This window comes from Phodopus roborovskii, unplaced genomic scaffold, assembly GCF_943737965.1.
Source record: "Phodopus roborovskii unplaced genomic scaffold, PHOROB, whole genome shotgun sequence".
NCBI classification, from domain to species: domain Eukaryota; kingdom Metazoa; phylum Chordata; class Mammalia; order Rodentia; family Cricetidae; genus Phodopus; species Phodopus roborovskii.
The window spans coordinates 5,136,253-5,164,167 of record NW_026126618.1 but is presented as its reverse complement, the minus strand read 5'-3'; the positions used below and the strand labels follow the sequence as shown (position 1 = coordinate 5,164,167).

At 41.4% G+C, this 27,915-nt stretch overlaps 1 protein-coding gene across 2 annotated transcripts; it reads left to right on the top strand.

Annotated features, from left to right (window-relative positions):
• The first annotated feature begins 1,039 nt into the window (after positions 1–1,039).
• Positions 1,040–26,548, top strand: Metap2 (methionyl aminopeptidase 2). 2 transcript variants are annotated; one of them, XM_051206271.1, is made up of 11 exons: positions 1,040–1,230; positions 2,843–2,947; positions 7,950–8,015; positions 8,523–8,625; positions 16,054–16,215; positions 16,832–17,013; positions 18,465–18,559; positions 21,237–21,333; positions 24,945–25,048; positions 25,436–25,551; positions 25,876–26,548. In XM_051206271.1, the coding sequence occupies exons 1-11, from the start codon at positions 1,080–1,082 to the stop codon at positions 26,126–26,128; spliced, it is 1,434 nt and encodes a 477-aa protein (XP_051062228.1). In that variant the 5' UTR covers positions 1,040–1,079; the 3' UTR covers positions 26,129–26,548. The 2 variants fall into 2 exon arrangements, with proteins under 2 accessions (XP_051062228.1, XP_051062227.1); XM_051206270.1 differs by having other exon boundaries at positions 1,041–1,230; positions 2,840–2,947.
• Positions 26,549–27,915: the final 1,367 nt, after the last annotated feature.

The window sequence follows — 27,915 nt, the reverse complement described above, 5'->3', positions numbered from 1 at the left end:
TATTTTGTAGCTGTGGTCAGGTCTCTATAAAGTAAAACCACTAGCAAGGAGAATCTTAGTACTATTTTGACAACAATGAAGCTTGATAATTAATTTAAAACTAATGAAATCACCAGAACTCTAGGTGGACAGAGACCCATATTCAGTCAGAACCCATGGTTCGTCGAAATAGCCACTCGCCATCTCCTTTGGCAATGGTCTAAATAAAAAAATTGCAATCTGAACATGGGGTTCTTTAATAAAAGACTAGAGGTGAAGATAATGGGTAAAATTCAAGTGTACTCTGTTGAAGCATCTTGAATTAAAAAACTGAACGAAAACTAGGAAGTCGGAGCGCATGTTTTTGGCATCGTTGGAGAAGGCCGTGTTCCGATTGGTCAGAACGTGTACTTGTCACTGGTTAGAAAATGAGAGAAGCGTGAGAAAGCCTCATCCTTTGGTTTGGAAACCATGTCTGTTATGAAATCCTAGAGCTCGCTATGTAGACCAGATCGCCCTGGAGATCACAGGAGCTCCTGCTTCTGCCTCTGGAGCGCTGGCACTAAAGGGATGATCGCCCCCAGAAGGCGATCCTATCTTGAATCTTCCGTGTAAGTCCAAGAAATCCCGCCTACCAAAATCATCCCCAGCCTGCCGACAGCCATAAGCTGGGACAGTGAATTTAACGCACTCTCTGAGGCATCAGGAACGTGTATATCGCACTCGTTTTTAACACATCCCCACACACACACCTCGTCGCTCCCTGTAGGTTTTCTTTGTTTGTTTTTTTAACCGGGAACATTAAACTCCACGTGCTGGAGGCAGCTGGGGCGCGCTCCGCCTCCCCGAGCCCGGAAGATGCGCACGGCAGGCGTCCCAGGCTCAGGACCGCGGCGGCGGGCGAGCGCTCGGGCGCAGGCGCTCGGGCGGCGCGCGGCAGGGTCCTCCGCCGTCCCAGCATCCCCTGCGTCCGGACCCGCGAGCGAGCGCGACTTCCGGCGCCGCCGGAGGAGGTGGGTGAAGGAGGAGCGGGTCCTCGCCTCTCGCTCTCCCTCCTTCTCTCCCCGTCGCTCGCTCGCTCTCTCTCTCTCTCGGGCAACATGGCGGGCGTGGAGGAGGCAGCGTCCTTCGGGAGCCACCTGAACGGCGACGTCGACCCGGACGACAGGGAGGAGGGGGCTTCCAGCACGGCCGAGGAAGCTGCCAAGAAGAAGAGACGGAAGAAGAAGAAGGGCAAAGGGGCCGGCCCAGGTAAAGCCGTCATGGTTGTCGCAGTCCCCGCCGGGCATGGCCGAACGAGTCGGCTCGGGCCCCGCACGGGTGGCCGGGGCGCCGGGAGCCCTGGCCTCCGTTAACCCCCAGGCCTGGCGGGCCGGCGCGGCGGGGATGGAGGCCGGCTGTGGGCGGCGGAGGAGGCGGCCCCCGCTTCCCGACGCAGGCCGTGTCACCGGCCCGAACCGTGCACGGGCCTGGGCGCCACCGTCTCCCACGCGCCCTGGGCGCCGCCTCTTCGGGCCCGGCCGCTGCGTGTGTCGCCGGGCCTGCACGGCCTCCCCACGCCGGGTCCCCGATCACACCAGGGTCTTTCAGCTGGTGCACCGCAGACGTGGAGCGGGGTGGTGCCAACTTTCGCGTGCTTAAATAAAGCTTACGCCGTAGTCAAGCTTTCGGGCTTGCAGGCATTTTGCTGCAGCTGGCGTGCGGTGCGGACAGGTTAATTCTGTGGCAGTGCGTGGCTTTTCTCAACAACTGGCGATACTTAAGTCCCCGGGCAGGGCGACTTACACGGCTGCATGTTTACAGTCGGACTTTCGGAACTCGGTTCCCCCCCCCCCCCTTGGGAAGTTTTTGCTCCCACAAGCGCCTTCTTTTCAGCACAAAGTTTTCGCCTCTTCCTGCCGAAGAGTCATCAGATAAGGAGTGAGAGAAAAATGGGGTTTGAACTAAAAGAGGTTGGGGAGGACTTAGCCACGTTTCAGAAATTTGGTGCTTAGATGGGACTGAAAGCGGAAGAGTTGTCTCTTGTTTTTTTTTTGGGGGGGGTGTTGTCCTTTGAGACAGGGTTTTCTCTGTGTGTGTAGCCTTGGCTGTCGTGGGACTCGCTCTGTAGACCAGACTGACCTGGAGTTCACGATTAACAGCCTGCTTCCGCCTCCCGAGTGCTGGGATTAAAGACGTGGGTCACCACTTACAGGCCGTTTTTAATATTTTGAGGCAGGGCTTCAAAAAACTGGCTGTTCTGGAACTCCACCCCTCCACTAGCAGGTAGGGCCCCTGGTTCACAGATATCTGCCTGCCTTCTCCTCAGTGGGAACCTTCCTTCAGTAACCATCCTGCTGGAATGTGGTTATTTATGCACAGATGTTGCTGCTACAGCTGGATTGTAATTACTTTAGGTGTGCTAGATGTTTAGGAACTTGTATTTTAATAATGGACTATCTTTTTCTCTTTTATTTTGATTTTTGCCCAGCTGGTGTGTAACAAAGCCTCTTCCTAAGGCCTTCAGCATGTATTGCCTATTTAGTAATTACAATATTCATTGTCATTTAATTCTTAAACATCCTTTAAGGTTAAACTGAGTAAGAATAGGGACCAACTTCCATTTCCATTTATTCCTTGGGTGCTATCACCCACAGATGATAGAGATGTTTCTAGAATGAATTGAGTGGATAGTACTACTTAGATACGGAATTTTCTTTCCCCCCATGGTTTAACAAATTATATTAATAATGATGTTTCTGTTTTGTTTCCTGCTCTGCTTGTTATGGAAGGATTTGTGAGGTGTGCAGAATCATTAGAATGTATTCAGGTGTGGGGAAGTCCTTTATTACATTTGATTTGTCCTGTTTTGTTTGAACAGCAGTGCAACAAGAACCTGATAAAGAATCAGGAGCCTCAGTGGATGAGATAGCAAGACAGCTGGAAAGACAAGCATTGGATGAGAAAGACAGAGATGATGATGAAGAAGGTAAACAGTTACTATTACCTTTGGTTAGAAAAGACAGAAAATATAACACTCAGTTTTCAGAGGTCATTTTCATTTCATGTGTCTGTTGAGTGCTTGCTTGTAAGTGCACCACATTCAAGCTAGTACCTTAAGAGGCCACAATAGTGTGCTAAGAGCCAAACCTCGGTCTTCTATAAGAACATCAAGTGCTCTCAACTGCTGAGTCATCTCTCCAGCCCTGAAAAATGGGACCTTAATTAAGGAAAATATGCTCATTTGAGCGTCTATTAATTGTTTAACCTTTGACTTGTTAAAATAATTTTAATTAAAAACGTCACAGATAAAAAAGGAAAGAGTGTTTATTAGAGTTCCTTGGCTGTGTTGAGTACCTGCTGCTTAGATAGCAAGATTTCAACTTTTAGATGTGTACTTGGCAGAAGGCCAAGTACTGGGTGAGTATGATAAAATGAGAGACTGTTGATTTTAATATTTACTGGACTGCTACTGTGTGCTATCTCTTCTTAATCTCACAAAAACAGCTGAAGTAAATGCTGTCATTCATGTGTGGGGGTGGGGTGGGGTGGGGGTTAAAGCATGGCTGATGTATGTAAAATAGTACCAAAGTTTTAAATCCAACGTCTGTCCCTTCTCTTGTCCATACCAAAATTGGTTTCCATCATTCTCAAATGTGCATACTGGAGTGTTTGTAAAGTTAAGTGGCTACTGTAAATTTCATTTAAGACAGAAGTTCCCAGAATTCTAGTACTTGGTAGTGTCAGTAAAACCGTGGAGGAGAGGAGATTAGGAAAACCCATTACTGCTTTTCATCCTATTTTGGCACAGAAGTAAATGGGGCTGCCATCAGCTGCTCTACCTTAGGGACTGTCACCCTATGGTTGTGCTTCTGCTCCTAGCTGGATAAGGTAGTTTGTATGGTGGTTTTCCTTTAGAAAAATAGGTTCACTGCCTTCAAGAAGCCATAGCTTTTCCTCTTCCTTGGTGGACCTCTGTTCTATCTTGCTTCAGATTATAGATAGATTTTGAGCTTTGAACAAGAAGAGAATTTGTAAACTGTAGGTAATACATTGGGCTGCGGTGTCGAACCTCAGTGCATTCTTGGGGGTGTGTGCCTTCTTTCATTTCTCCTATGAAGTTGCTTGAGTCTCTTTGACGTTGAAAGGAGACTTTTGTTAGATTGGTAGTTTTCTTCCAATTTGAGTTACTTTTCTAATTCATTGATTACTCGAATCAACTTTATTTGTATTTTTTAAATTACCTTTAATTATTTTGTGTATGCATGCATATCCATGATGCATGTATGGAGGTTCAAGTACAACCTGAGGGAGTTGTCCTTGTCTACCATGTGAGTCCCTGGGTTCCAACTCAGGTTATCAGTCTTGACAGCAAGTGCACACTAAGAATAAGGAGACTCCTTTCCACCTGCTTCTACTACCCAAGAGTTGGTGATACAGGTTCAGATACCATGGCTGGTTTCTCTGTTGTTAGGAATAAGCTTTGGAGGGGTTGGAAAATAACAGGAAAAACTGGTTGGTGTAGTGAAAAGACATAACCTAGAGGTGAAAGGGCACCAAATTAGGTTTGGAAAGTGGAGGTGTGTTTTGGAGTTGCTGAATGAAGGAACTCTTGTTGGAAGCATTTGGGACTCGATTGAATCCAAATGGAGCTTGGTGTTGGTGGCTCTTGGAAGGCAGAACCAAGCAGATCTCTTTTGAGGCTAGCCTGGTCTACCACAGCAAGTTCTAGGTCAGGGCTACATAGTAGCCCTGTCTCAAATAGAAGATGAAAGAGCAACCAAACAGTCCAAATGGGAAAGACCATTCATTTGAGTAGTGATTACTTTGAAAGAATTTTGATGCATGGTGAACAGTGCAAATGAGAAAATTCTTTAAGGGAGATGGGGCAAAACATAGGAAAGAGATCATTTTTGAGACCGCTTTCTATTGGCTGTGTATGTGGTGACGAATATTTAAACTTGCTATTGTAGATAGGGATGGGAGGAAGAGTTCAGTGGAGCAGTCATAGAGACCTTCAGTCTGAGGGACAGGGAGATTAGGCGTCAGTACATTCCAGGGGTTTGAGTTGGGTGGCAGGACAATGAAGTTAGGGATAGAGTTTCTTAGAGATCGAGGAAGGGTGATGGCAGGCAAGAAAGGTGTATAGAACTTGAAATTGTTGAGTACCAGTGTGTGAAGCTGATCATATGGCCATCTGGTATTGTGCCAGAGGTAATTTATTAAATCATTTTTTTCCTTCTCCTTGAGACAGATTTTGTTGTGTGGACCAAGGCTGGCTTTGACCTCAAAATCTCCCTACCTCAGCTTCAGGAGTGCTGGTATAACAGGTGTGCGATGTCCTGCCTTGGCTTCAGTCAGTGCCTACTTTTTATCCAGAGTATGTTTGTGGGGAGGGTTCCCTTCCACTCGTGAGGCAGGTTCCTTCGCTTCTTCCTCCTGTAAGCTGACTGGGCAGCAGGGCAGTCAGCACACATTTGTGCCTGGCTGAAGAGCATGGTGGGACTGTAGAGCACCTTGGGCATCTCACACCCGTGGGGTGGGAGCAGGTGCTGTGCACCAGGCGCTTTCTCCTGTTTCTCCTTTTCTCCGTCAGGAAAGGAGATCCTTTTTGAGAGGCATGCTTTCATGCGGAGGGCATCACTGCCAGAAAACATCCAATAAACATCAGCTTGGACTTAGAAGCCAACAAGTTGTCCAAAATAATATTTATTTCTCTATGAATATAGATTGGTGAGTGTAGAAACTGTAATCATGTGACTGTTGTCAACAACAAAATATACAATATATAGGCTACGTACACTTAAAATACTGTGTGTGAGTGTGGGTCAGAGGACAGTTTGCAGGATCGATTCTCTTTTCTACCCTGTGGGTCTGGAGGATTGAATTCAAGTCGTCTGTCTGGCGGCAGGCACCTCTATCCACGTAGTCATCTCACTGGCCTGTGGTCTGTTTTTATTACTGTTCTCATCCCCACAGAACATTTACTGGTGTCTGTTGGTATCTGGTTCTTTTGCTCCAAATCCTTCCCCTTGGCACCTCTAATCTGTTTCCCCACACAGTGTTGTCTTTCCCTGGAGTGTCATGAATGCAGTTATTCATAGTCAGCAGTTTGTCATTTGTCTTACGATCGATCGTGTGTATGTATGTGTGGTATGGACGTGGGTGTGGAGGCCAGAGGAGGACAATGCATGCCTCTGTCTTTCTCTCTCTGCCTCATTCCCTTGAGTTAGGGTCTCTCACTGAACCTGAAGCCCACTTCCCTACCTACGCTTGCTGGAGCACCCATGATCTGCCTGTGAATCCCACAATGCTGGCGTTATGGGCACATGCAGCTACACCCAACTTTTAAATGGGTGATGGGAATTTGAACTCAGGTCCTTACCTTTGTGCAGCAAGTTTTCTTACCTAATGGGACATATCCCTAGCCCCTACATAATAATTTTGACAGTCATCAAGTTGTTAATATACCTTTTTAGAAGTATTAATGCATTTTTATTGTTGAGTGGTATTCCAGAATTTGCTTGTCCATTTACTCAAAGGCTGCTGTTTTTTGTCTATTGTGAATGTTTATCTAGTCATTTGTATACATGTCTTTATGTAGATGTGGCTTCATTTCTCTGGGTAAATACCTGGGAGTAGGATTCCTGGTCACATGCATATGTATATATAATGTGGGGTACTAGAAAGGCCCTTTGCTCTATTTCCCTTTGGAAGCTACCTCATAACACATAGTACATGCTTCATAAGAAACTGTCAAACCCTGTGTTGTGACATATGCTTTTAGGCAGTCAGATCTTTGGGAGTTCAAGGTCTGGTCTACAGTGAGTTCCAGGACAGTCAGAACAACATAATGAGTGAGACCCTGGAGAGAGGAGGGAGAGGAAGGAAGGGGAGAAAGAAAGGAAAGAGGGAGGGAGGGAGGGACAAACAGTTTTCCTAAGTGTGTCATTCATGCCAGTACGAGTACTCCATGTTAGTGTTCTTGTAAGAAATGGCTAAGTGTTGGCTTTTAAATTACAGCCTCTGTAATAAGTATGCATTGTTAGTCACTGTCGTTTGCATCTCCACAGTGACGCATAGGAGCATGCTGTCCTGTGCATGTGTTATTTTGAAGGACTGCCACTGCCTTCATGTATGTCTCTGTGGGATCCCCATGAAGGCAAAAACACCAGTGTATATAAAAACAAAAACTATGTTGTCTACTTCTCCTGTGCCTATTGCTTGGCACCTAACAAATACACTGTTAATAGAATGATGGATGTTACATATGATGCCTTGAGGAACATCAAAAATTATGTATTCTAAGATATTTTCATGTTGGGCATTTCAACCAATATTAGTGTGTTACCATACTCAGTGTATGTATGTAATTGAACATAACAAATTATAAACTTCCCTTTTAAACTGTTTCTTCCTTTTAAGTAAAAGAAAAAGATAAACGAAAAGCATTTTTTAGTAGACTGTAATTACCACATTCTTGTTATTGTCCTAGTTAACACCACCATTTAACTAGCCCACACACAGATAAGGACTCATAAGCCAATGATGATGAGTTTTTGTGTGATTAATTAGAAAATTGTAGAGTGGGAATAATTTTTTTTTAATGATTCTGTTATGATTCTGGGATGTAAAGGGATATGCATCAGAAAGAAAACTGGTCATTTTAACTTCACAATTGCTTATATCTCTGGATCCAGGGGAGCTGACCTGCATGAGTACTGAGCCTGGATGTGGCATGCATGCGTGCATGCATGCATACAAGATACAATTAATTAGAAAATACATATTTTTATTCGACAGTTATTAGAGTAATTCAAAGTAATGGTGCTAGTGCTTAATGTCACATCTGATGCCTAATTCTAGAAACATGGGAAGAGCGTGTAAGAGTGCTGGGTGGCATCAGTGTTACAAGAGGAGCTGTCTGTGTTTGTGCACACACGTGCTTTTGTGCTCCTTCAGCCTAAATGAATGTTTGAATTTTTTCTCAGATGGAGATGGTGACGGTGACGGGGCAGCTGGGAAGAAGAAGAAAAAGAAGAAGAAGAAGAGAGGACGTTAGTGTCTCAGTCTTGTTAGATTGGTGGTGACTGTTAACTACAGCCTTGGGGCAGAGCTAGACCTTGCTTACTTAGATCATAGTGCATGTCCGCAAAATCGACAAGGGTTTGGGTTTAGTGAAACTGACAATTGTGATTTAATAGTCTTTTTGGCATTTTTAAAAGTCATTATCCTCAGGAATGTTAGTATATATTTGCCTTTAATTGCAAGTTATGGATGAGTTCTTAAATTTATATAATTTTAAAAGTGCATACTTGGTAGAATTAAGTAATTCGCCGAGGATGGTAGAAGTAGTACCGCTCTGGGCCCAGCAGCAGGAGAACAGTGTTTGTGTCTCCTAGGTTTATGACTAGATTTTGGATAAATGGTTAATGAGAAGTTCTCTAATTTAAAATGTGAACATGGTGAGGTTTTTATTAACAACTTCCATATTTTACTGTTTCGGATATGTTTCTGCTATGCTGTTTTTGTGGATAGTATAACTGAATATTTGTATCTCACAGCAAAGGTTCAAACAGACCCTCCCTCAGTTCCAATATGTGACCTGTATCCTAATGGTGTATTTCCCAAAGGACAAGAGTGTGAATACCCACCCACACAAGATGGGTAAGAATCATAATTAGCTTCCCATTTGCCTCCGATTACTGTAGCTTACCAGTAAAGCCAATTTAGCTTTGCTCAGAAATTTACTCCACAATTGTATTAAAAGTTTGTGACTTGTTACAAAGAAAATACAGTAGAAGCCTTCTTATCCAAAATAATTGGGACCCAGTAACAGGATGGTTAATCAAAAAACATATTAGGGTAGGTGTTAAAAACAAAGTCTTCACAGATAAGGGTAAGTTGCTTGTTTTCCCTTCTTGTCTTTCAGCATGTATTTGCATTAGATTATAGTTTCTTCTCCATAAAATGCTCATAATGCTTTCCCAATAAAGAAGTCATTTTGTGTTTCTGGGAAGATGAGCAAAATGATGTGTGCTGTGTGTGACCTTTTTCCCCTAAAACATTTACAGTTCATGTGAGGATGGGTAAGGTGTGTGTGTGTGTGTGTGTGTGTGTGTGTGTGTGTGTGTGTCTCTGTGTGTCTGTGTCTGTGTCTGTTTCTCACTGAACCTAGAACTTTCTGTTTTGGCTATTGTGGCTGAGCAGTAACCCTCTGGGGTCTGCCTGTTTGCCCCCTGCAGCACCGGGGTTTAAAGGCACACACTATCTATCGCACAGAGCTTTTTTCCTTGTGTGTTGGGGATCTGAACTCAGGTCCTCAAACTTGACTTACTTAGCATTTTACCCACTGAGCCATCTTCCTAGCTCCCCCGCTTCTTCCTTTTTTAAATTAAAAAGTGTGTGTGTGACGTGTGTGCGTGCGTGTGCGCAAGCGCATGTGCGCACATATGTGTACAACTGTGGAGTCAGCTCTCTCCTTTTATATTTATGTGGGTTCCTGAGATGGAACTTAAATTGTTAGGCTTCCGTGATAAGTATTTTACCTGCTTTACCATCCTGCTTGCTCCCAACAGTTATCTTTATTTGACAAAAAAAAGAAAGCTTTCAACGATGTGTTTATTTTATTTTGTGTGTGAGTGTTTTGCTTGTGTGCTGGAGCATGTGGAAGTCAGAAGAGGGCTTTGGGTCCCCTGAAACTGGAATTACAGATGGTTGTGAGTCTCCCTGTGGGTGCTAGGAATACCCTAAGTCCTCTGCAAACAGCAGTAAGTGCTCTTATTTGCTAAATCATCTCTCTAGCCCCAGAAAGAAAGTTCTTTTTCCAGAGTAGTTCATAGAGACTTCGTTTTACAGACATAGTAAGTTACATGACTACAATAACATAGATGACTCAGCAGGCTTGGGAGCAAACTCGGCTGATCAGCTGATAAGGTAGAAGTGTTCTGTAAGGGTGTTTCAGGTGAAGCCCATAGTAGAATTTTTTACATGGGTTGCTTGGAGATGAAAACTGAGACCACATTGTGGCATTTGAATCTCACTTGTAACACTTAAAATGGCTTTATGACACAGGCAGACAACTTAGGCCTATGTTTTTACTTCCTCTTCATAAAGAGGACCCTAAACAGGACTGCGCGGAAGTAATGCTAGATAGGTGCTGAACACCTGGACAAGCAGCACTAGATACAGTAGTGTGCTGTCAGGGTACCATGTGTGCCTGAGAAGGGACCAAGGGCGTTGCTGAGGACAGTTCGTGAAATAATTGGTTAAGAAAGCTTCTACTGTAGCATTGTTTCATTGGCCTATAAACATGGAAGTGAACAATGTTACTAAAATTTCACCTCCCTCAGTCCCAGTATGAAGAATCTGTAAAATTCTGAAATTTTATGACATAGTTATCTTTTCTTTGAATTTGTCTATTATGACCTTAAAATGTCATAAATTCATGGAATTTACATTAATTACATAAAACTCTCATAGTACGTATGATGTGATCACATTTATTTTCAAATATAATCTTTTAATTATTTTTTTATTTTGCTTGTTCCCTCTTCTTTCCCTTCCTTCCAGACCCATGTTAACCACCTAGCAGGTAGCCTTCCATATTTTTCTATGCTCATGTATGTGTTCTTTTGTGTGTGTTTATAGGAGGGGAGTTTTTGCTCATTTATTTTATAAAAATGGAATAATAATCATTTTTTTTCACCTTTTCTCATTCAGTATTACCTCTTGGAAGTCCCTCCAAGTTAGAAGAATAACTCTGTTATTCTTTTGAATGGCTTTGGTATTCTGTGGTATAAATATATCATTTTTTTCTCTTGTGTTTCTAATTGATGAGCATTTACTTTGTCTCCTATGTATTTTGCCACAATTATCTTTTATAATAAATGTTTTGGGTAAATAGGTAGAGTATTTTATGTGTGGATAATTTTATTATTATGAAATTTTCAAAGAGTGATTATAGAATTAAATATTTTAGTTCATAATAATTACACTGCTAGTGATTTTGAACATCTTTTAGTTATTGGCTTTTTGTTTTTTGTTTTGCATTGGTAAGCGCAGGGGAGAGGCAGGCCTCCTGTGTAACAGGGCTTGGGTGTGGGAGTCAGAGAATAATTTCCGGGAATTGATTTAGTCCTTCTACCATGAAAGCTCTGGCAATTGAACTCAGGTCATGAGGTGTGGTAGCAAGCATCTTTACTCACTGGTCCATCTTGTTGGTCCTAATTTTTACACCATAACTCACTTGTAACTCCTGACCCTCCTGCCTCTGCATCTTCAATGTTTGGATTAGACACTTTTTTTTGTTGTTGTTGTTGTTGCTACAATTTATTTATGTGTATAGTGTTCTGCCTGCATGTGTCCCTGCAGGCCAGAAGTGGGCACCAGATCTCACTATAGATGTTTATGGTTGCTGGGAATTGAACTCAGGACCTCTGGAAGAACACTCAGTGCTCTTAACCGCTACACCAACTTTCATACATCTACCACTGACCTATATACAAGTCCTTATTTTTTAAACTATTTTTTTTAAGTTTTGTTTTATTATATGTATGAGTATTTTATCAGCATGGAACTAGAGTTAAAATTTAGAAGAATTTCTATGATTTTGATTTCTGAAGTTTGTTATCCCTCTTTCTAAATTTTTTGAGCACTTTTGAGGGACAGCTGTTATTTTTATAAGCAATATATATTGCTTAGGAAATATTGATAAAATGACGAAAATAATATCCTTGATTCTGCCAACAAATAAAAACCTCTCCAGGCATTCAGTATTACTTCTTCAAAAGCCTCTTGATATGAATGGATATTATAAATACCTTAGGTACATGCCCACAATACAGGTTGCTAAACCTAATGACCTGAATTCAGTTCCTAGGCTCCTTATGGTAGAAGGAGAGAATTACTCCTGAACATTCTCCTGTAGCTTCCATGTGTGTCATGGCGTGTGTGTACCCCATACATACTCTGCTCACAGATAAATGTAATAGACAGAAAAGAAACACCTGGGAACTATAGTGCATGACAACACTGAGGTGTTGTGATAAAGTCACTCACAACCGATACTAAACAGGCCGTAACTTTTTCCTGAGTGCTTTATCTCCAATTTTTTGATGGTGTTCACACACATGTGTCTTTCACTGAACTATTTAGATATTTGACCTGATGTTTATGCACAGTGCCTCATACTCTTTTAGGGGGTCCGTCAGTGATTACCACATGACAAATATACACCATGTGTTTGGAATCCTTGCTCTTTTTGTTTTTCCTTCATTTTATTCCTTTATTTCTTTAACAAATTAGACACTGTAGAAAAGTCTCATTCTTAGATTTCCCTGTTTTCCTTGTGGTAGTAAACTTTGGTTATATCATAAACTGTAATTAGGTATAGAGAAGTTTATATTTGGAGTAAACATTTGTGACAGGGCTATATCATAATCTTTTAGGCCACATTATTCTCTATCATAGTAGAAGTGTTGTCAGGCTGACCTGTTAGTCTGCTGTGTTTGAGCACTTGATGTGATGACACTCAACCTCTCTCTCTCTCTCTTCTCTCTCTCTCTCTCTCATGAATGTGCATGTGCAATGTGCAAATGTAAGCAGGTGTGCATGAGTTAAAGACCAAAGGTCAGTATTTGCTGCCTTCCCCTATGGCTCTCTGCCTTACTTTTTGAGGTGGGGTCTGTTTGTCACTGACTGTAGCTTGCCAGCCATCCCCTTAGACTATTTTCATTACTCTACCCCACTTGAGGTAACAGATGCATCCTTCACACTTGAGGTAACAGATGCATCCTTCACACTTGAGGTAACAGATACATACTCCACACACACTTGAGGTGATGCTTCCATAGTCAGCGCTTTACTGAGCCATCACATCAGCCTCACCCTTTTCCTCCCTCTGTCCCTCCTTCCCTCCCCTCCCCACATCTCTCTCTTTGGGTTTTAATGTTTGTTTGTTGAGATAGGGTCTCACTGTATAGCTGACTGGCCCAAAATTCACTACACAGACCAGACTGACCTTGAACTCACTGAGAATTCACCTGCCCAGTGCCATGACTAAATGTGTGACATAATGCCAGGCAGATCATTCTTTTCTTTTTTAATGTGATCTTTTGTTTCTGTAGTTCCCAAGTGATCTGTGACCCTTTGAACTATTGGCATAGCTATCCTTTACTTCAGCCACTTTTTACTTATTCTTGTTCTATCAATTATTTCATTAGAAACTATAAAACACTTAGTTTAATTATATCATCCATCATCCCCCCTCTACATTTATTATATTTTTTCAGATGAGTGTTCTCTTACCAAGGAGGAATCAATAGTGGTTTATTCCTAGTTGAAGATTTAAAATGTATTCTTTACCAATTTTCAGAGAAAGGGATTTTTTACTTGGCTTTTATATTTCAATTACTTTGAAGTTAAAGGCATGCATACATAAAATAACATATGCTTTAAAATGCAAATTAAATTAGTTTTTTTTTTTTTTTTTTTTTTTTTTTTTTTTTTGAGTATTGGACTCAAATAATGCCAGAGGTTGTGTACACACCTTTAATTCCACCACTAGGGAGGCAGAAGCAGGTAGATGTAAATTGAGGCCAGCCAGAGATACATAATTAGACCCTCTTGTTTCAAACAATAACAAAATGCTATGACTACTTCAAATTATTATTTAGACATCTTTGGTCTTTTATTTGTTATTTATTTGTTTTGAGGCTTGGAGTCTTACTATATAGTTCTGGCATCCTGGAATTCACTGTTTAGCTGGTCTTAAACTCAGAGGGATCCTCTTGCCTCTGCCTCCTAAGTGCTGGGATTAAAAGTGTGCACCACTGCTCCTGGATTTTTTGTGTTTGTTTGTTTCCACCTTTGGTTTTTCGATTTTTTACTTATCCACTGTTAAAATGGGAAAACGTTAAATAATGGGGTTGAGAGTGGATGTAGCTGAGTTGGTCGACTGTCTGCTTCAAATGCACAAATCCCTGGGGTTGACCCGGGCATGGTGCTAAATGTCTGTCTGGGAGGAAGAGATAAGAATATTGGAATTTGAGGAATTACCAATGATGAAGTTAGATACTCTATAATCATTTCCTGTAAGGTTTTTAAAGTACTTCTGTCCACTTCAAAACATGACTTAATTAATGTACTATTTTGTTTATTTGGTCATACTAGGGGGTAGATGGCATACACTTTCAAACAGAAAACAAATTAAGAAATTTCTGTTGTGCTCAAGTGCAGTATCCCTGTGTCATGTAGGCCTTTTCTTTGGATGTTTGTAGGAAGTTTGAGGTGCTAGATGTTGGTTTACAGCAGTACGAGCATCAGTAGGAAGTGATAAGCCTGACCATGTTACAGAGTCAAAGCATTTGGGGGCATTGATACAGAAACCTGTATCTGAGAACAATTGTGCATTAAGCCTGGAGCGTTAACTGTTGTGCTATGAAGAATGCTGTAGCGGAGTGACTGTGCTGCTCATAAGAGCTCTTTCCTTAGTGTGTGCAAGGCCTGTGGGGAAAACCATACAGGCATGAGGATGGGAATGTGGATCCTGAGTGCCAGTGAATGCTAAACATGGTATGTGCTCATAATCTCCAGGTCTAGTGAGAGACCCTGTCTCAGCACCAAACGTAGAACACCATAGAGGAAGATGCCTCACGTTGACCTCTGGTTTCACACATGCACACATTCAGTGACAAATGAAGCCATAGATTGTATATGAACAAATATGTATAGCTGTGTTGTAGTACAGTTTTATTTACAAAACAGGCACTAGATGGATTTATCTGCAGACTCGTCTGCTGAATCACTGGTTTAGAGACAGATACGGGTTAAGTCAAAAATTGCTTAAAACTATAGAGGAGAGATGGCTCAATGTTTAAGAGCACTCACTCCCTGGCTGCCCTTCCATGGGATTCGGGTTTAATTCACAGCACCCATATGGCAGCTTACAACTGTCTGTAACTCCAGTTCCAGAGAATCTTTTGACCTCCAGGCACACTGGTAAAGAGACATACGTGCAGGCAAAATACTGTTTATTTATGTGTTTATGGGAGGGGGGGCATGTTTTCTTTTTGTAGTCTTGGCACTTGCTGTGTGGACCTGGCTGGTCTGCATAGCATATTGTAGAGTAGCCAGGACTACATGGCTGAGAGACCCAGTTTCAATGACCAAAAAGAATGCGTGAAAATGGTCACAAAGTTCCTCAGAAGAGGGGAGAACCATTGATTGGAGGCAGCAAAGGCTATGAAAGCCTACACAAAGGTGGAGTTTCAAGATTAACCCTCCCACAAAGATGCATCTCATCTAGCAGATGCAGACTTGGGTTTGTATGTATGTTTAGGGTTTTTTGTTTTGTTTTGTGATAGGTATCTTATTGTGTATCCCAACAGCTAGCCTGGAACTCATCTCGTAGCCCTGGCTGGTCTCAGGTTTGTGGTAATCTTCCTGCCTCAGCCTGCAGAGGGCTGGGATTATAGGTGTGAGCCCCACACCTAGCTTGTGCAGACTTTTTTTTTTTTTTTTTTTGTGACTGTTAGACCTTAAAACAATATAATTTCTCACTGAGACAGCATTACTTTGAGCTAGCAGTTTTAAACGGTGTGGAGAAGATTTATAGCAGGGAATATACATGAGTATAATACCATTTGATACCAGGGGCTGGAGCAATCTTGTGTCCACAGAATGGTAGGAATTAGAAGGGTTTCTGGAACCATTTCCCCGGGTACTGATGGGGAAAGTTCTGCTTACCTGTTAGTTGTTGTACTTTGAAGGCTCGTTTATGTATGTGCAAGGATAAACCACCAAAAAATTTCCTGTCATTTTTTGGTAGTAGGAAATTAGTCCCTCTGAGTATGAATGAAATCTTAGCTTGAGGGTTTTGTTTCCCTGTAAGACTCTTTTAGAGGGGCTTTCACATGAATTGGCTGAATTGCAAGCATGTGGCTTTTAGTGTTTCAAAAATTTTGTTAAATATATAGAAACTGATAACGCTTTATATTGCTTGTTGTATTTTTTCTTTTGCCTCCTTCAGCTTTTAGTGTTTTTGTGAAGGTTTTTTTCAAATGACTCATATTGTGCTATATGCCTGTTTCAAAGGCGAACAGCTGCTTGGAGAATTACAAGTGAAGAAAAGAAAGCATTAGATCAGGCTAGTGAAGAGATTTGGAATGACTTCCGAGAAGCTGCAGAAGCACATCGACAAGTTAGAAAATACGTTATGAGCTGGATCAAGCCTGGGATGACAATGATAGAGATCTGGTAAGAGGACTGGCCATGGTGGGCCACACCTTTAATCCTACAAATGGGAGGCTGAGGCAGGTGGATTTCTTGAGTTTTGAGGGCAGCCTGGTCTGTGTGGTGAATTCCAAGTCAGCTGTAGCTGTTTTGTGAGACCCTGTCTTTTAAAGGTGTCGAGGGAAGGAGCTTATTTTAGCACTCACTAGCTCCCTAGTTAATAATGTTTGTCTATTATCAGTCCTTTGCTACTAAATTTTAATCTCAGGAAGAGATTGTATAAATGTCTCCTGAGTTCTTGTATATCTGTAAAGCATGTACACATTTGCACATCAGGCATGTGCAACCATATATTTAAAAGTTAAAATTGTGTGTGTATGTGTGTGTACTTGTGATATGCATCCCTTAAGTTTGGTGTAGGTGGGACCTTGATTCCTGGTAACTGGAGTTGTGAGTAGACTGGCCTCTTGCCTTTGTGATGGAGTTGATTTCCTTGTCTTTCCCAGTGGGCTGATTGTATCACATTGGAGAGGGCTGTATACATTCAGAAAGGAACCGGGGGTTTTAGTAAACTTTGAGGATTGACAGGGTTGACTGACTGTAAAGTGTTAGTCTAAAAATCATGCTCCCTTTTTCTTAGTGAGAAGTTGGAAGACTGTTCTCGAAAGCTAATCAAAGAGAATGGGTTAAGTGCAGGCCTGGCGTTTCCCACTGGATGTTCTCTCAACAACTGTGCTGCACATTACACTCCCAATGCTGGTGACACAACAGTCTTACAGTATGATGACATCTGCAAGATAGACTTCGGAACGCACATAAATGGTGAGTCGAGATAACGCATCTTCCCTCAGCTGTGCCTCCTGGGCTAGCAAGGGTGCCTTTGTGCATGCTAGACGGACCTGTCACTACTGAATCTCCACATTTTGTTCTGGAAGCTGTGTTGAGGCAGAATTTTATCTTTATTGTTTATTTATTTGCTTGTTTTTACCAATTTAAAGAGAATGGTTTATTTTGGATCGTAGACTAAGACCTCAGTCCAGGGTGGCTTGACTTCATCCCTGTGGAGTGTGTGGCAAGACAGAATGAGTATAAGGGTGTGGTAGAGGAGAACTGTGCTGGGAATAGGCAGAGTTTTATGTTGCTTTAGGTTAAACTGAAAACTGTTGGATAATTGATGTTTATTTTGCTTTCATATATTGTACATTTTTTTCCCATTGAGGTCATTATTTTACTCAAATATAAAATATTTTGCTAGGGCTGGGTATATAGCTAAATAGTGTGACATTTAGTCCCCATTGTCACATTTAGGGAGAGAGAAAAATCTGCATGCTAGGCAGTGGCATAGTGCCTTTAATCCTAGCACTTAGGAGGCAGAGGCTGGTGGATATCTGTGAGCTCAAAGCCTGTCTGATCTACATAGAGTTCTAGGATGGCCAAGACCATATACTGAGACCCTGTCTCCAATTTTTTCAAAAGCCAGGTTTGGTGCTGTACACCTTTAATCTCAGGGTGAGGCAAGTGAATCCATGTAAGGTCAAGACCTGTCTGATCTACATAGCAAGTTCCTGGACAGCCAGAGCTACACAGTGAAACCCTGTCTTAAAAAAATGGACATGGTCGTGCATGCCTATAATTCCAGCACTTAGGAAGTACACCAGAAGCTCAGGGATATCCTATGCTATATATACACCAGAAGCTCAGGGATATCCTATGCTATATAGTGAGTTGAGGCCAGGCTGGAATACATGGGGTTTCATTTCAAAGGAGAGCAAAATGGTATTTGTAGAGCTTTGTTTGGTCATTGTATGAGTTAGTTTTTCTAAATTTCCCAAAACTTCATAATACTGACATACCTTTAGCACATCACTTAACAGTCAAGGAAGTGAGTTTAGATTGAGTATTTACTTAAGAATTTAAGGTTTTGCTAAATTGGATGAGTGACACTGTTTATTTAGTGCTTGGTGGTTATAGATTGTTCTCTGTCTATTCTGCTGTTATATTTCCTTGGTGTTTTTATTCTATTTATTGGTTTGTGTGGGAGAGCACTGAATTGAACACTGTATGGTAACTCATAATTACAGATTTTATTCTGGTCACTGAATAGTTGCTGCTTTTTGCCTTTCTGATTCTAAATAATCTCTAGGGACTTGAAATGCCGCTTTCTTCTGAGCCATCATTTCTCCTTATAACTCACAGGGTCAGAGTAAGTGCTGTAAAGCACATATGTCTGTTAACTGTTCAGTAAGTTTAAAGATGAATTTTTTCTCTTTCAGGTAGAATAATTGATTGTGCTTTTACTGTCACTTTTAATCCCAAATATGATATATTATTAAAAGCTGTAAAAGATGCTACTAATACTGGAATAAAGGTATGTGGACTAATAGTGCTATTTAACAACCTAATTTTGAGTATTCTTCATAGATTGCTTTAAGGTCTGTGTAGTAGTTGAGGTGATTTATGTAACTCATTGGTCTTAGCGCCTGTACTAGGAACCCTGAAATAGTTATGGTCACTAAACAATTTGAGTTTATTTTTGCCTTTAAAATTGGATGTTTTTTTTTTTTTTCTTGTTTCTTTTTTGTTAATGTGTTTTACTTTTAGAAGAGTTATTTTCACAGTAAAACTGAGCAGAAGATAGGAAGTTCCCATGTAAACATGGGACACATCACTTTTCCACTGCCAGGGTCTCCACTCACTGAGTTACCTCATGAGCATCCCTTCGTAATCTCCTCAAGTCCACAGCTGGCTTTAGGGTCACCCAGTTTTTACATTCTGTGTGTTTGGCAAATAGAGAATGACAAGTGTCTGCCATACAGTACAGTAGTATCATTATTTCCTCTGCCCTCCAAAGCCTCCGTGCTCCACACATCCATCCTTTCGAGGTAGGCCCTGAAGCACTCGGCTTACCTTCACATAATGTCCGCCTAGCTGTCTCTTTTGTTTTGTTTTTCGAGACAGGGTTTCTCTGTGTAACAGTCCTGGCTGGCCTCGAACTCACAGAGATCCACCTGCCCCTGCCTTCCGAGTATTGGGATTAAAGGAGTGCACCACCAATGCCTAGCTTGATTTTTCTTTATTTATTTTCTTTTTCTTTTTTTTAAGTTGTAAATAAAAAAATCATCACACTGAAATTAAGCAGACTTGAACATTAGAGTAGCTGTTCAGAAAGAGTGCTGTGAAGCTTCCCATTGGAGTTTATATTTAAGCTATTATATATTTTCCTACACTTTCCACTACCAAAAATGAAAAATCTGTTTAGAACTAGAAAAACAATTGCTTTTTATGTCCTCTTTCAAGGGGATGTAACGTGTTCATATTTGTATTCAGTTTTTCTTATCCTCTAGTATTTAGGGGTTTTTATTCTCTCTTGTACCTATGTATATATTTGCTTACATATATACAGAAGCCCTGTGTTTAATGCTGTTTCAGAAGTTCTCTGTGTATTTTGAATCTTAGTCCTGTGTCCAACACATGATTTACCAATATTTCCTATCTATCTAAAGTTGCTGTTTTGTTGTGTTGATACTATATGTTTGCTACATGGAATGCTCTGGTTATATGAAGTAGAGCTTTGCTTTTTTCTTTTGTTACCTGTGTCTTTGATATACAATCACTGTCGGACCCAGTAGCATGAAGCTTTTGATTGTTAGCTGTGAGAGGTTTACAGTTTTGGGTCTCACATTAGGTTTTGGGATTTTGGAAGAAGTGGATGTGTGGGTATTTTGCCTGCATGTATGACTATGAACCATGTGTGTACAGTGCCCTCAGAGAGGCCAGAAGCAGCTGGAACCCCTGGAACTGGAGTAACTGATGGTTGTAAGCCACCATGTGGGTGCTAGGAGCCAAACCTGAGTGCTGTGGAAGACTCTTAGCTGTCCTTAGCTTTGTGCTCTTAACTGCTGGGCCTCTTTCTAGCTGCTGTTATGTAATCTTTAGAGATGACTTGAGATAGTTGGGCTTTTGTTTGTTTTGTTTTTTCTTTTCATTTTGGATGCAACTGTTTCTTTTTCTTGTTTAATTGTTAAATGTACTCATTTGGCCATATGTTAAACCAGCAAAGGTAGTCTTTTACCTTGTTTCTGATCTTAGAGTAAAATGCATTCAGCAGCCATATTTTCTGTAGGTTTCTGCTATAGCTTTTGTTATTTTGAGGGTAGGTTTTCTATTCTTACTTTGTTGAGTCTTTATGTTGAGAAGTATATTCTAAATGTAAATCCAGTTGAAATGATGTGTGTCTTTCCCTCATAATGTGTGTTTATATTGATTTGTTACAGTGCACTTGCATTCCAGGAATAAAATGTGTGTGCTCGAGCACACATGCACATGCGTGCGCATGCATGAGACAGACAATGCTGCCTTGGCTGCCTCTAACTTGGGCTCAGTCTGTCTGTCTTAAGAACTTCCATCTTCTGAGTATGGAACTAAGGGCATTACTACCATGTATCCCTCTTGTGGCCTCCACGGTGCTCAAGGATAGGTTTGATTGGGCAACTTTACCACCTGATGAGTTCCCTTGAGGTTTTAAGATGATTCCAAGGTTCCTGCTACTACATTATCACATTCTGCTAGTGCAGTTTTGTCTAAGCAGAGATCTCAAGTATAAATGTTTGCAACATTTTTATGTGCATGAGAATTCTGCCTGCAGTATTTAAGTGCACCACGTGTGCAGTGCCCTGGGAGGACAGGAGAGGGCGTCAGATCCTCTGAAAGTGGAGTTATAGTTGTGCTATCGTGTGGGTTCTGGTTACCAAACAAGGTTTCTTCTGTAATAGGAACAAGTACTCTTAACTTATGACTCATCTCTCCAGCTGTCACCACCCCATTATAATTCATTATATTCTTACATTTTTCCAAATATGCTACATGGCTAATCTTACAGGCAAAATATTGGGACTAATCATGTGTGTTATTATTTTAACATCCTTCACAAAGTCTTATACAATTATTTATAATATACAAATTAGTTTTTCTGAGTGTCCTTTATTGGAAAATATAAAACCATTACAAAGTTTGCACTTAAAAAATAAAATATACGTTATTTTTAGTGTGCTGGGATTGATGTTCGTCTTTGTGATGTTGGAGAAGCCATTCAAGAAGTTATGGAATCCTATGAAGTAGAAATAGATGGGAAGACTTACCAAGGTATGGCCCCTGAACCTGGGTCCTGGCTCAGGTGTTGAGTGTGTACGAGTAGCACTGTGGAAGCTCTCGGGGGACTGTGAGCAGTGAGTGGCCACGATGGCAGGAAAGTGGGCCCGATGGCATCCAAATTTGCCCTGGGCTTTTGGGGGCATTAAGGATGAGAGAGAAACAGAGTCCAGTTTGTTCATTGGTGATTCTCCTACTTGTTTATTTTGAGTCACAGTCACAACTTGGAGGCCAGTTAGTTAATTCTTTCTAGTTAATCCTTCAGCCGCTACTTTAGGGTTGTGGCAGAGCCAGAACCTGTGTGTTCTCGTGCTCCACATCCATCCCTCAGGTCTGTCCTCAGTTCCCAGTCTGTTTGACCATGTAGCCACAGCCCTCCTTTCTCTCTTTAATGCTGTTCTAAAGGCATGAAATTGTGGGGAAAGGGTCTCAGAGGGATTAAGGGGAAGACTGGAGAGTAAATTTGAAAGAAAAAAATAGGCATCTGTAAAATTCTGAAAATAAAGATATTAAATAAAAACAATAAAATGGAGAGATTTAGTATCTTTATGTTCTTTATTTACTTCTCCAAGTAAATAGTGAACCTTTAGGGGCTGGAGAGATGGCTCAGAGGTTAAGAGCACCAGCTGTTCTTCCAGAGGACCTGAGTTCAATTCCCAGCACCCACATGGTGACTCACAACTGTCAATAATGAGATCTGATACCATCTTGTGGCCTCCAGGCAAACATGCAGGCAGAACACTGTATACATAATAAATAAATATATAATCTTATTTTTTTAAAAAGAGATTTATGTATGACTGCTCTATCTGCATGTATGCCTTTATGCCAGAAGTCACCAAATCTTAAAAAGCTGTAACCTGAAATTGAAGTTTTAAGGAAAGAGCTTCTTTCTTCTCCAATTAAACCTAGTATTATGAAAGTACTTGTTACAGGGTCAGCTTGTTACAGAGATTAGCTACACTAGCTGCAGCTTCTGTCCCTTTCCAGGGCTAAGGCAACCAGTGATCCACCCTTATATGCTCTCTGGTACCCTCACTAAAAAGCTAAAAGCCTAGCAAGTAGCAGTCCATAGTAGGGACGGACAGAGGACTAGCTTCTAGCTGGCCATTCTTGCCTTTATAAACTCCATAGTGGCTCTGCTGAGCTAATTGCTCAGTACAGAGACCCTTCTCATCTAAATGCTGTAAAGTAGGGGATTTCCTTTGCTCTTTGGGTTGCTGTTGGACCTATTCCCAGAATCCTCCTGTGGCTCACAGTTGACTTAAAGGATATTTTCACATAAAATCCCATTTGAGAACATTCCTATCAAAACAAGAAGCTATTATTTAAAACGTTAAGGGTCATATTTTTGCCTTTTCAAAAGAGCTTAAAAATGAATGATTTGGGTATAACATCATCATCAGTGTAGGGTTGTTATTCAAAGACATACAAGTAACTCGCAATGGTGATGGTGCACGCCTTTAGTCCCAGCACCCAGGAGGCAGAGGCAGGCGGATCTCTCTGAGTTTGAGGTCAACCTGGTCTACAGAGTGAGTTCCATGACAGCCAGGGCTACATAGAGAAACCCTTGTCTTAAAACAGAAAAGTAAAACAAAGTTCCTTCGTGGAGAACCTGTAGAATCCACCATAGCCATGGTTTCCAGTTTTTTCTTTGAGCTTTCAGAGTACCCAGCTTTGTTCCGTCCCCCTCTGCTCTGCCTGCCTGGCAAGGCTGTGTGCCTCCAAGGCTTCAGCCAGTCTCTTCCTGGCTCTTGTTAACTTCTGGGTCTGTCTCCAGATGCCTGCAGTAGTTACCCCATGTCTGTAGAAAGATGGCCACAGCTGAAGAGCCCCTGCACCATCTTCCACACTCAGGCATTGGACAGAGGTGAACTCTGGGGAGGTGTGCAGATCATCAACACCACTTTGATCTTTGGATTTTATTCCCCTTTCTGTCAACTTGATGTTCCTGCAGGCTTCTGAGTGTGCAGAGCTGCCACTGGCTCTCCAGCTTTTCTCTTACCTGTGGCTGGTGTTATTCCTGGGGTGGGAAGTTATTCTAGTCACAGGCCTTGGGAAGATCAGTTGATCATAATCATAGGATTTATCCCAGGTCCGTGTTTGGTCTTGACCTTGCTCAGGGCAACCTGGACACTCCTCTTCTGTAACTTCTGGGGTGTTTGGAAATGAGTTTCCTGAACGTCCCTCCATGGGTTGTAGGTAGAACTTGTCATAAACTTTCCACTACAGAGATGTAGCTAGTGCTTTGGTTGCAGAAAGGGCAACCGTCTAATTCTCAATGGTGACAGATGTTCGAGCAATCTGGGCAGGGTCAATGTTTCTCTTTTCTGGTCCTTCACACTGCAGTATTTTTCTTCAGCCTTGACTTTACTCTCTACTTCTTCCTTTACCCTCATGACAATGCACACAAAGTTTCTCCTCACCACTACTACATCATTCTGCTCTTGAAGAAAGGTAGCTCATTATCAATACTTCAGAAACCATGGAGCTAGTTTCCTGAAATTGTGGAACATAATTAATGTGGATACGACAAAGTGTGAAAATTAACTTGTCAGGTGAAGACAGTGTAACCGCATCCATTGAGAGAAGGCCTCAATGCTCTTGTCATGTGCTTAGTGCTCCGAAATAGCACCTGTAATTACCAGTATGTTGCACCTCTCGACACCACTGTACTCGGGTTAAGTTTCAAATAGGAACTTGAGAGGACATGGCAAGAGCTAGTAGCCTTTGCACCTTTACAGTTGCAGCAGTGGTCTTGTAGTGAGTCACGGTCGTAGGTCCTGATGTCTTTACTAATTGTCCATGCCTAAGTAGAGGTTATACTTTAGATTTGAGCCTGTGTACACATGGAAGTGTATACTGTAATCTTTAATCATTCCATATTTTTATGATTCATTTTGACAGTGTCCTTACCTTCACATGATCTTTTACTGTAGCCAAACTCACACAAAGAGATACATACACAGATACACATACATAGACATACACACACAGATACACACACACATACATTTCCTTAAGATTCTTATTCTAAATATGGTGTTTATCACCTATAATTTTTTCTTCCATTCTCCCCTCAGGATTCTCTTTGGTAATTTCTCAATGATGTGCATGTGTGACTGGGTTTGTGCAGATGAGTGTAGGTGCCCATGGAGGCTAGAAGGCATTGGATCTTCTGGAGCTGGAATTTGAGGTGGTTGTGAGCCACCTGACATGGGTCCTGGGAATTAACTTTGGTCCTCTTCAAGAGCAGTATGTACTCTAACAGCTGATTGATTTTGAGCTCTTTCTTTGATAATTTTTAAAAACCCAATTTTTTACTTTATCTTTGTGAGAGCCTTGCATGTTTTTTTTTGTTCAATCGTTTGTTTTTTGAGAACAGGGACTCATTGTGTAGCCCTGGCTGGTGTAGAACTCAACTAGGTGTAGGCTTTGAACTTAGAGATCTGCCTCCCAAGTGTTGGGATTTACAAGTGTGTGCCACCACTTTGGCTCAGTATGTTTTTTGGTGTAAATGCTTAAACTTTAAACTCTGTGCCAAAAAGCTAGGAATCTGTTTATCCTTGAGATCCTAAACAACAATTATTTCTTTATTATGACAGTGAAACCCATCCGTAATCTAAATGGACATTCAATTGGGCCTTATAGAATCCATGCTGGAAAAACAGTGCCCATTGTGAAAGGAGGGGAGGCTACAAGAATGGAGGTATGTGAGTCACCCTAGGTAACAAGGACATTGGATATGCTAGGAAGACACACTGTCCCTGTCGGGTCCCCCCCCCCCCCAACACTGAGAGTTCTGTGAAAAGCCATTGCACTTGCTTCTAAAGACTCCTGTCTAAATACTGAACAAACAAACGTAAGCTTACTATTCATACTGACCTGGGAGCAGCTGCTGTGCTCATGAAGACTGGGGCTGTACTGCCTACTCGATGTTCACGGAGTATGTTATCAGACTGTCCTAAGTGCTGCAGTTTTAGGGAACACTGGGATACGGCTGTGACCCTAAATTGTGATAAGGGTTACCCAGTGGTCAAAGGCTGATTAGTTCTGAGCTGTTTTCTCCCTTTGATCCTTGTGTTTTTTTTTGAAGGAAGGGGAGGTGTATGCCATTGAAACCTTTGGCAGCACAGGAAAGGGTGTCGTTCATGACGACATGGAATGTTCACACTACATGAAAAACTTCGATGTGGGACATGTGCCAATAAGGTGAGAGACTTGATTTTACAACTTATGAGCATTCTTCCAGTTAATGCGTGACAGTCATTATTGGTTGGATTCATGGTGACTGTCGTGCTTGCTGAATAAAAGGAATATCCATCCATAATACTCATCTAGCACACTTCATGTGATCTTTAGCAGGTTCATACTCAGCTGTCCATTACATATTTCAGTTATTATGAGTAAAAGAATAAATGATGTTTTTGAACTCAGGTTCCAGGTGCAGACACAGCTAAGATTTGACTTTTGTAATGGGGGAAATCTGTTAGTTACCCCTTTGCCAGCTATTAATCTTAACTTTTTTCCTCTTAGGCTTCCAAGAACAAAACATTTGCTAAATGTCATCAATGAAAACTTTGGCACCCTTGCCTTCTGCCGCAGATGGCTGGATCGCTTGGGAGAAAGTAAATACTTAATGGCTCTGAAGAATCTGTGTGACTTGGGCATAGTAGATCCATACCCACCACTGTGTGACATTAAAGGATCGTACACGGCACAGTTCGAACATACTATACTGTTGCGTCCAACTTGTAAAGAAGTCGTCAGCAGAGGAGATGACTATTAAACTAGTCCAAAGCCAACTCCACGTCTTTATTTTCTAAGCTTTGTTGGAATACATTATACCACAAGTAATTTGCAACATGTTGTCTGTTTTAACAATGGACCTATGTAATACCTTTATCCATGTTTCAAGGAGTTTGATCAAAGGCAAACTGTCTCCATGTAATTAACTAAGGGAAAGGCTTTCAGGACTTTAATGTTAGCTGTCTCTCCTACCTAGGAACTGCCGCACTGCTCACTAGTTAGGAATTCCTTACACTTTTTGTTCTGAAGACCTAAGAAAGATGCTTTTGGATATTTATATTGCCATGTTCTTCCTTGAATGCTCTGAATGACTACATCCAGTTCTGCACCTTCGCCCTCTGGTGTTGCTTTTTAACCTTCCTGGAGTCCATTTTCTAAATAAAGACATTTTCAGATTGGAGAGCTACATCTTAATGTCTGTGGTTGTAATTCTAAACAGAGAGTAGCTAAAGCGTAGATAGTGTTCTTTATTTGGACTCTAGACTTACCTGGACTAGACTTTCTTCAGGTGAGGTGAAGTGGGCAGAAGTGAGTACACCCCTTCAGGAATGTTCTACTTTTTTAGTAGAAGCATATTTAACATTAGTCTTTTTCTTGTCATGGGAAAACATTGTGCCAACTTGAAAGACCTTGAAGTAATTAAAGTCCCTTAACCCAGTGGCCATGTTTATAGGATACATAGTCACATACTAGAAAACAAAAACATTAAAGCCACAAGCAAAAAAAAATTTTGGATCTTGTTCTAGTTAGAAAAATTAACTCGAAATTGGGTCAGATACTCAACATTCATATCCATTAACAAGTTAAGGATCTTAATGTCACAAATTATTTTAGCTGTGCAGTGGTGGCACACACCTTTAATCCTAGCACTAGGGAGGCACAGGCCTGGTCTACAGAGCAAGTTCCGGGACAGCCAGAGCTACACAGATGAACCCTGTCTTAAGCTCCCCTCCCCTGAAATGAGTTTCTTTTTTATTAAGTCAAGGGTGTTATTTGGAATGTAAGAATACAATATTTAGCTTGTTTGGAATGGGCAGTTATTTAACTGCTTAGAGTCTTATATATGGTCTGCTAGAAACATTCCATCAGAGTTTCAAAATTGTTACTTGTCCAGATTAAGCCTTAATTTGTGTATGCCTTAGTACAGTGATGCTGTATTGCCTCTGGGATGCAATATAGTTTTAATTTTGCTTGACATGGTCTCTGAAGAGAAACTAGAGTTGTGGATCTGGATGGTATTCTGCCCTGAATAGCTGCTCTTTCTACATTCCAACTGTAAGTGAATCTTCCCTTTTCTTTGTGGGTGAACAGTTTAGTTTTTAACTGTGAGTTGTGTGTTTACAGTGCTGTTGTTTATATTGCTACTATTGAATGCATTATCTGTCTTCTACACATACTGTGTAAGATGTTCCCCATAGGTTCCCGTGGGACTTGATTCATGTTCCTATCATTTGGGCAGCTTGATAGCTTAAGCTCAGGATTTTCAAAACTGACGCTTTAGGGTTTTCCGAGGCCTTTTTCATCAGTCTCCTTTGTATGGTTCGAGCTTACCTCAGAAAGCTGTTGGAAGCATCAGCTTCTCCAAAATGGTGGGAAGGAGTACCACCTTACATTATAGAGCGCTGGTTCTCAGCTGCAACCCTTAATACGGTTCCTCATGTTGTGGTGACCCCAACCGTAACATTATTTTTGTTGCTACTTCATAACTGTAATCTTGGTTCTGTTATGACTCGTAATGTAAATAGTCTGGTTTTGGTTGAGAACTGC

Coding starts and splice junctions, on each gene's coding strand:
- Metap2 (XM_051206270.1), top strand. CDS start 1,080: ATGGCGGGCGTGGAGGAGGCAGCGTCCTTCGGGAGCCACCTGAACGGC. Junction 17,014..18,464: donor CTTCGGAACGCACATAAATG/GTGAGTCGAGAT, acceptor TTTCTCTTTCAG/GTAGAATAATTGATTGTGCT. Junction 25,552..25,875: donor GTGGGACATGTGCCAATAAG/GTGAGAGACTTG, acceptor TTTTCCTCTTAG/GCTTCCAAGAACAAAACATT.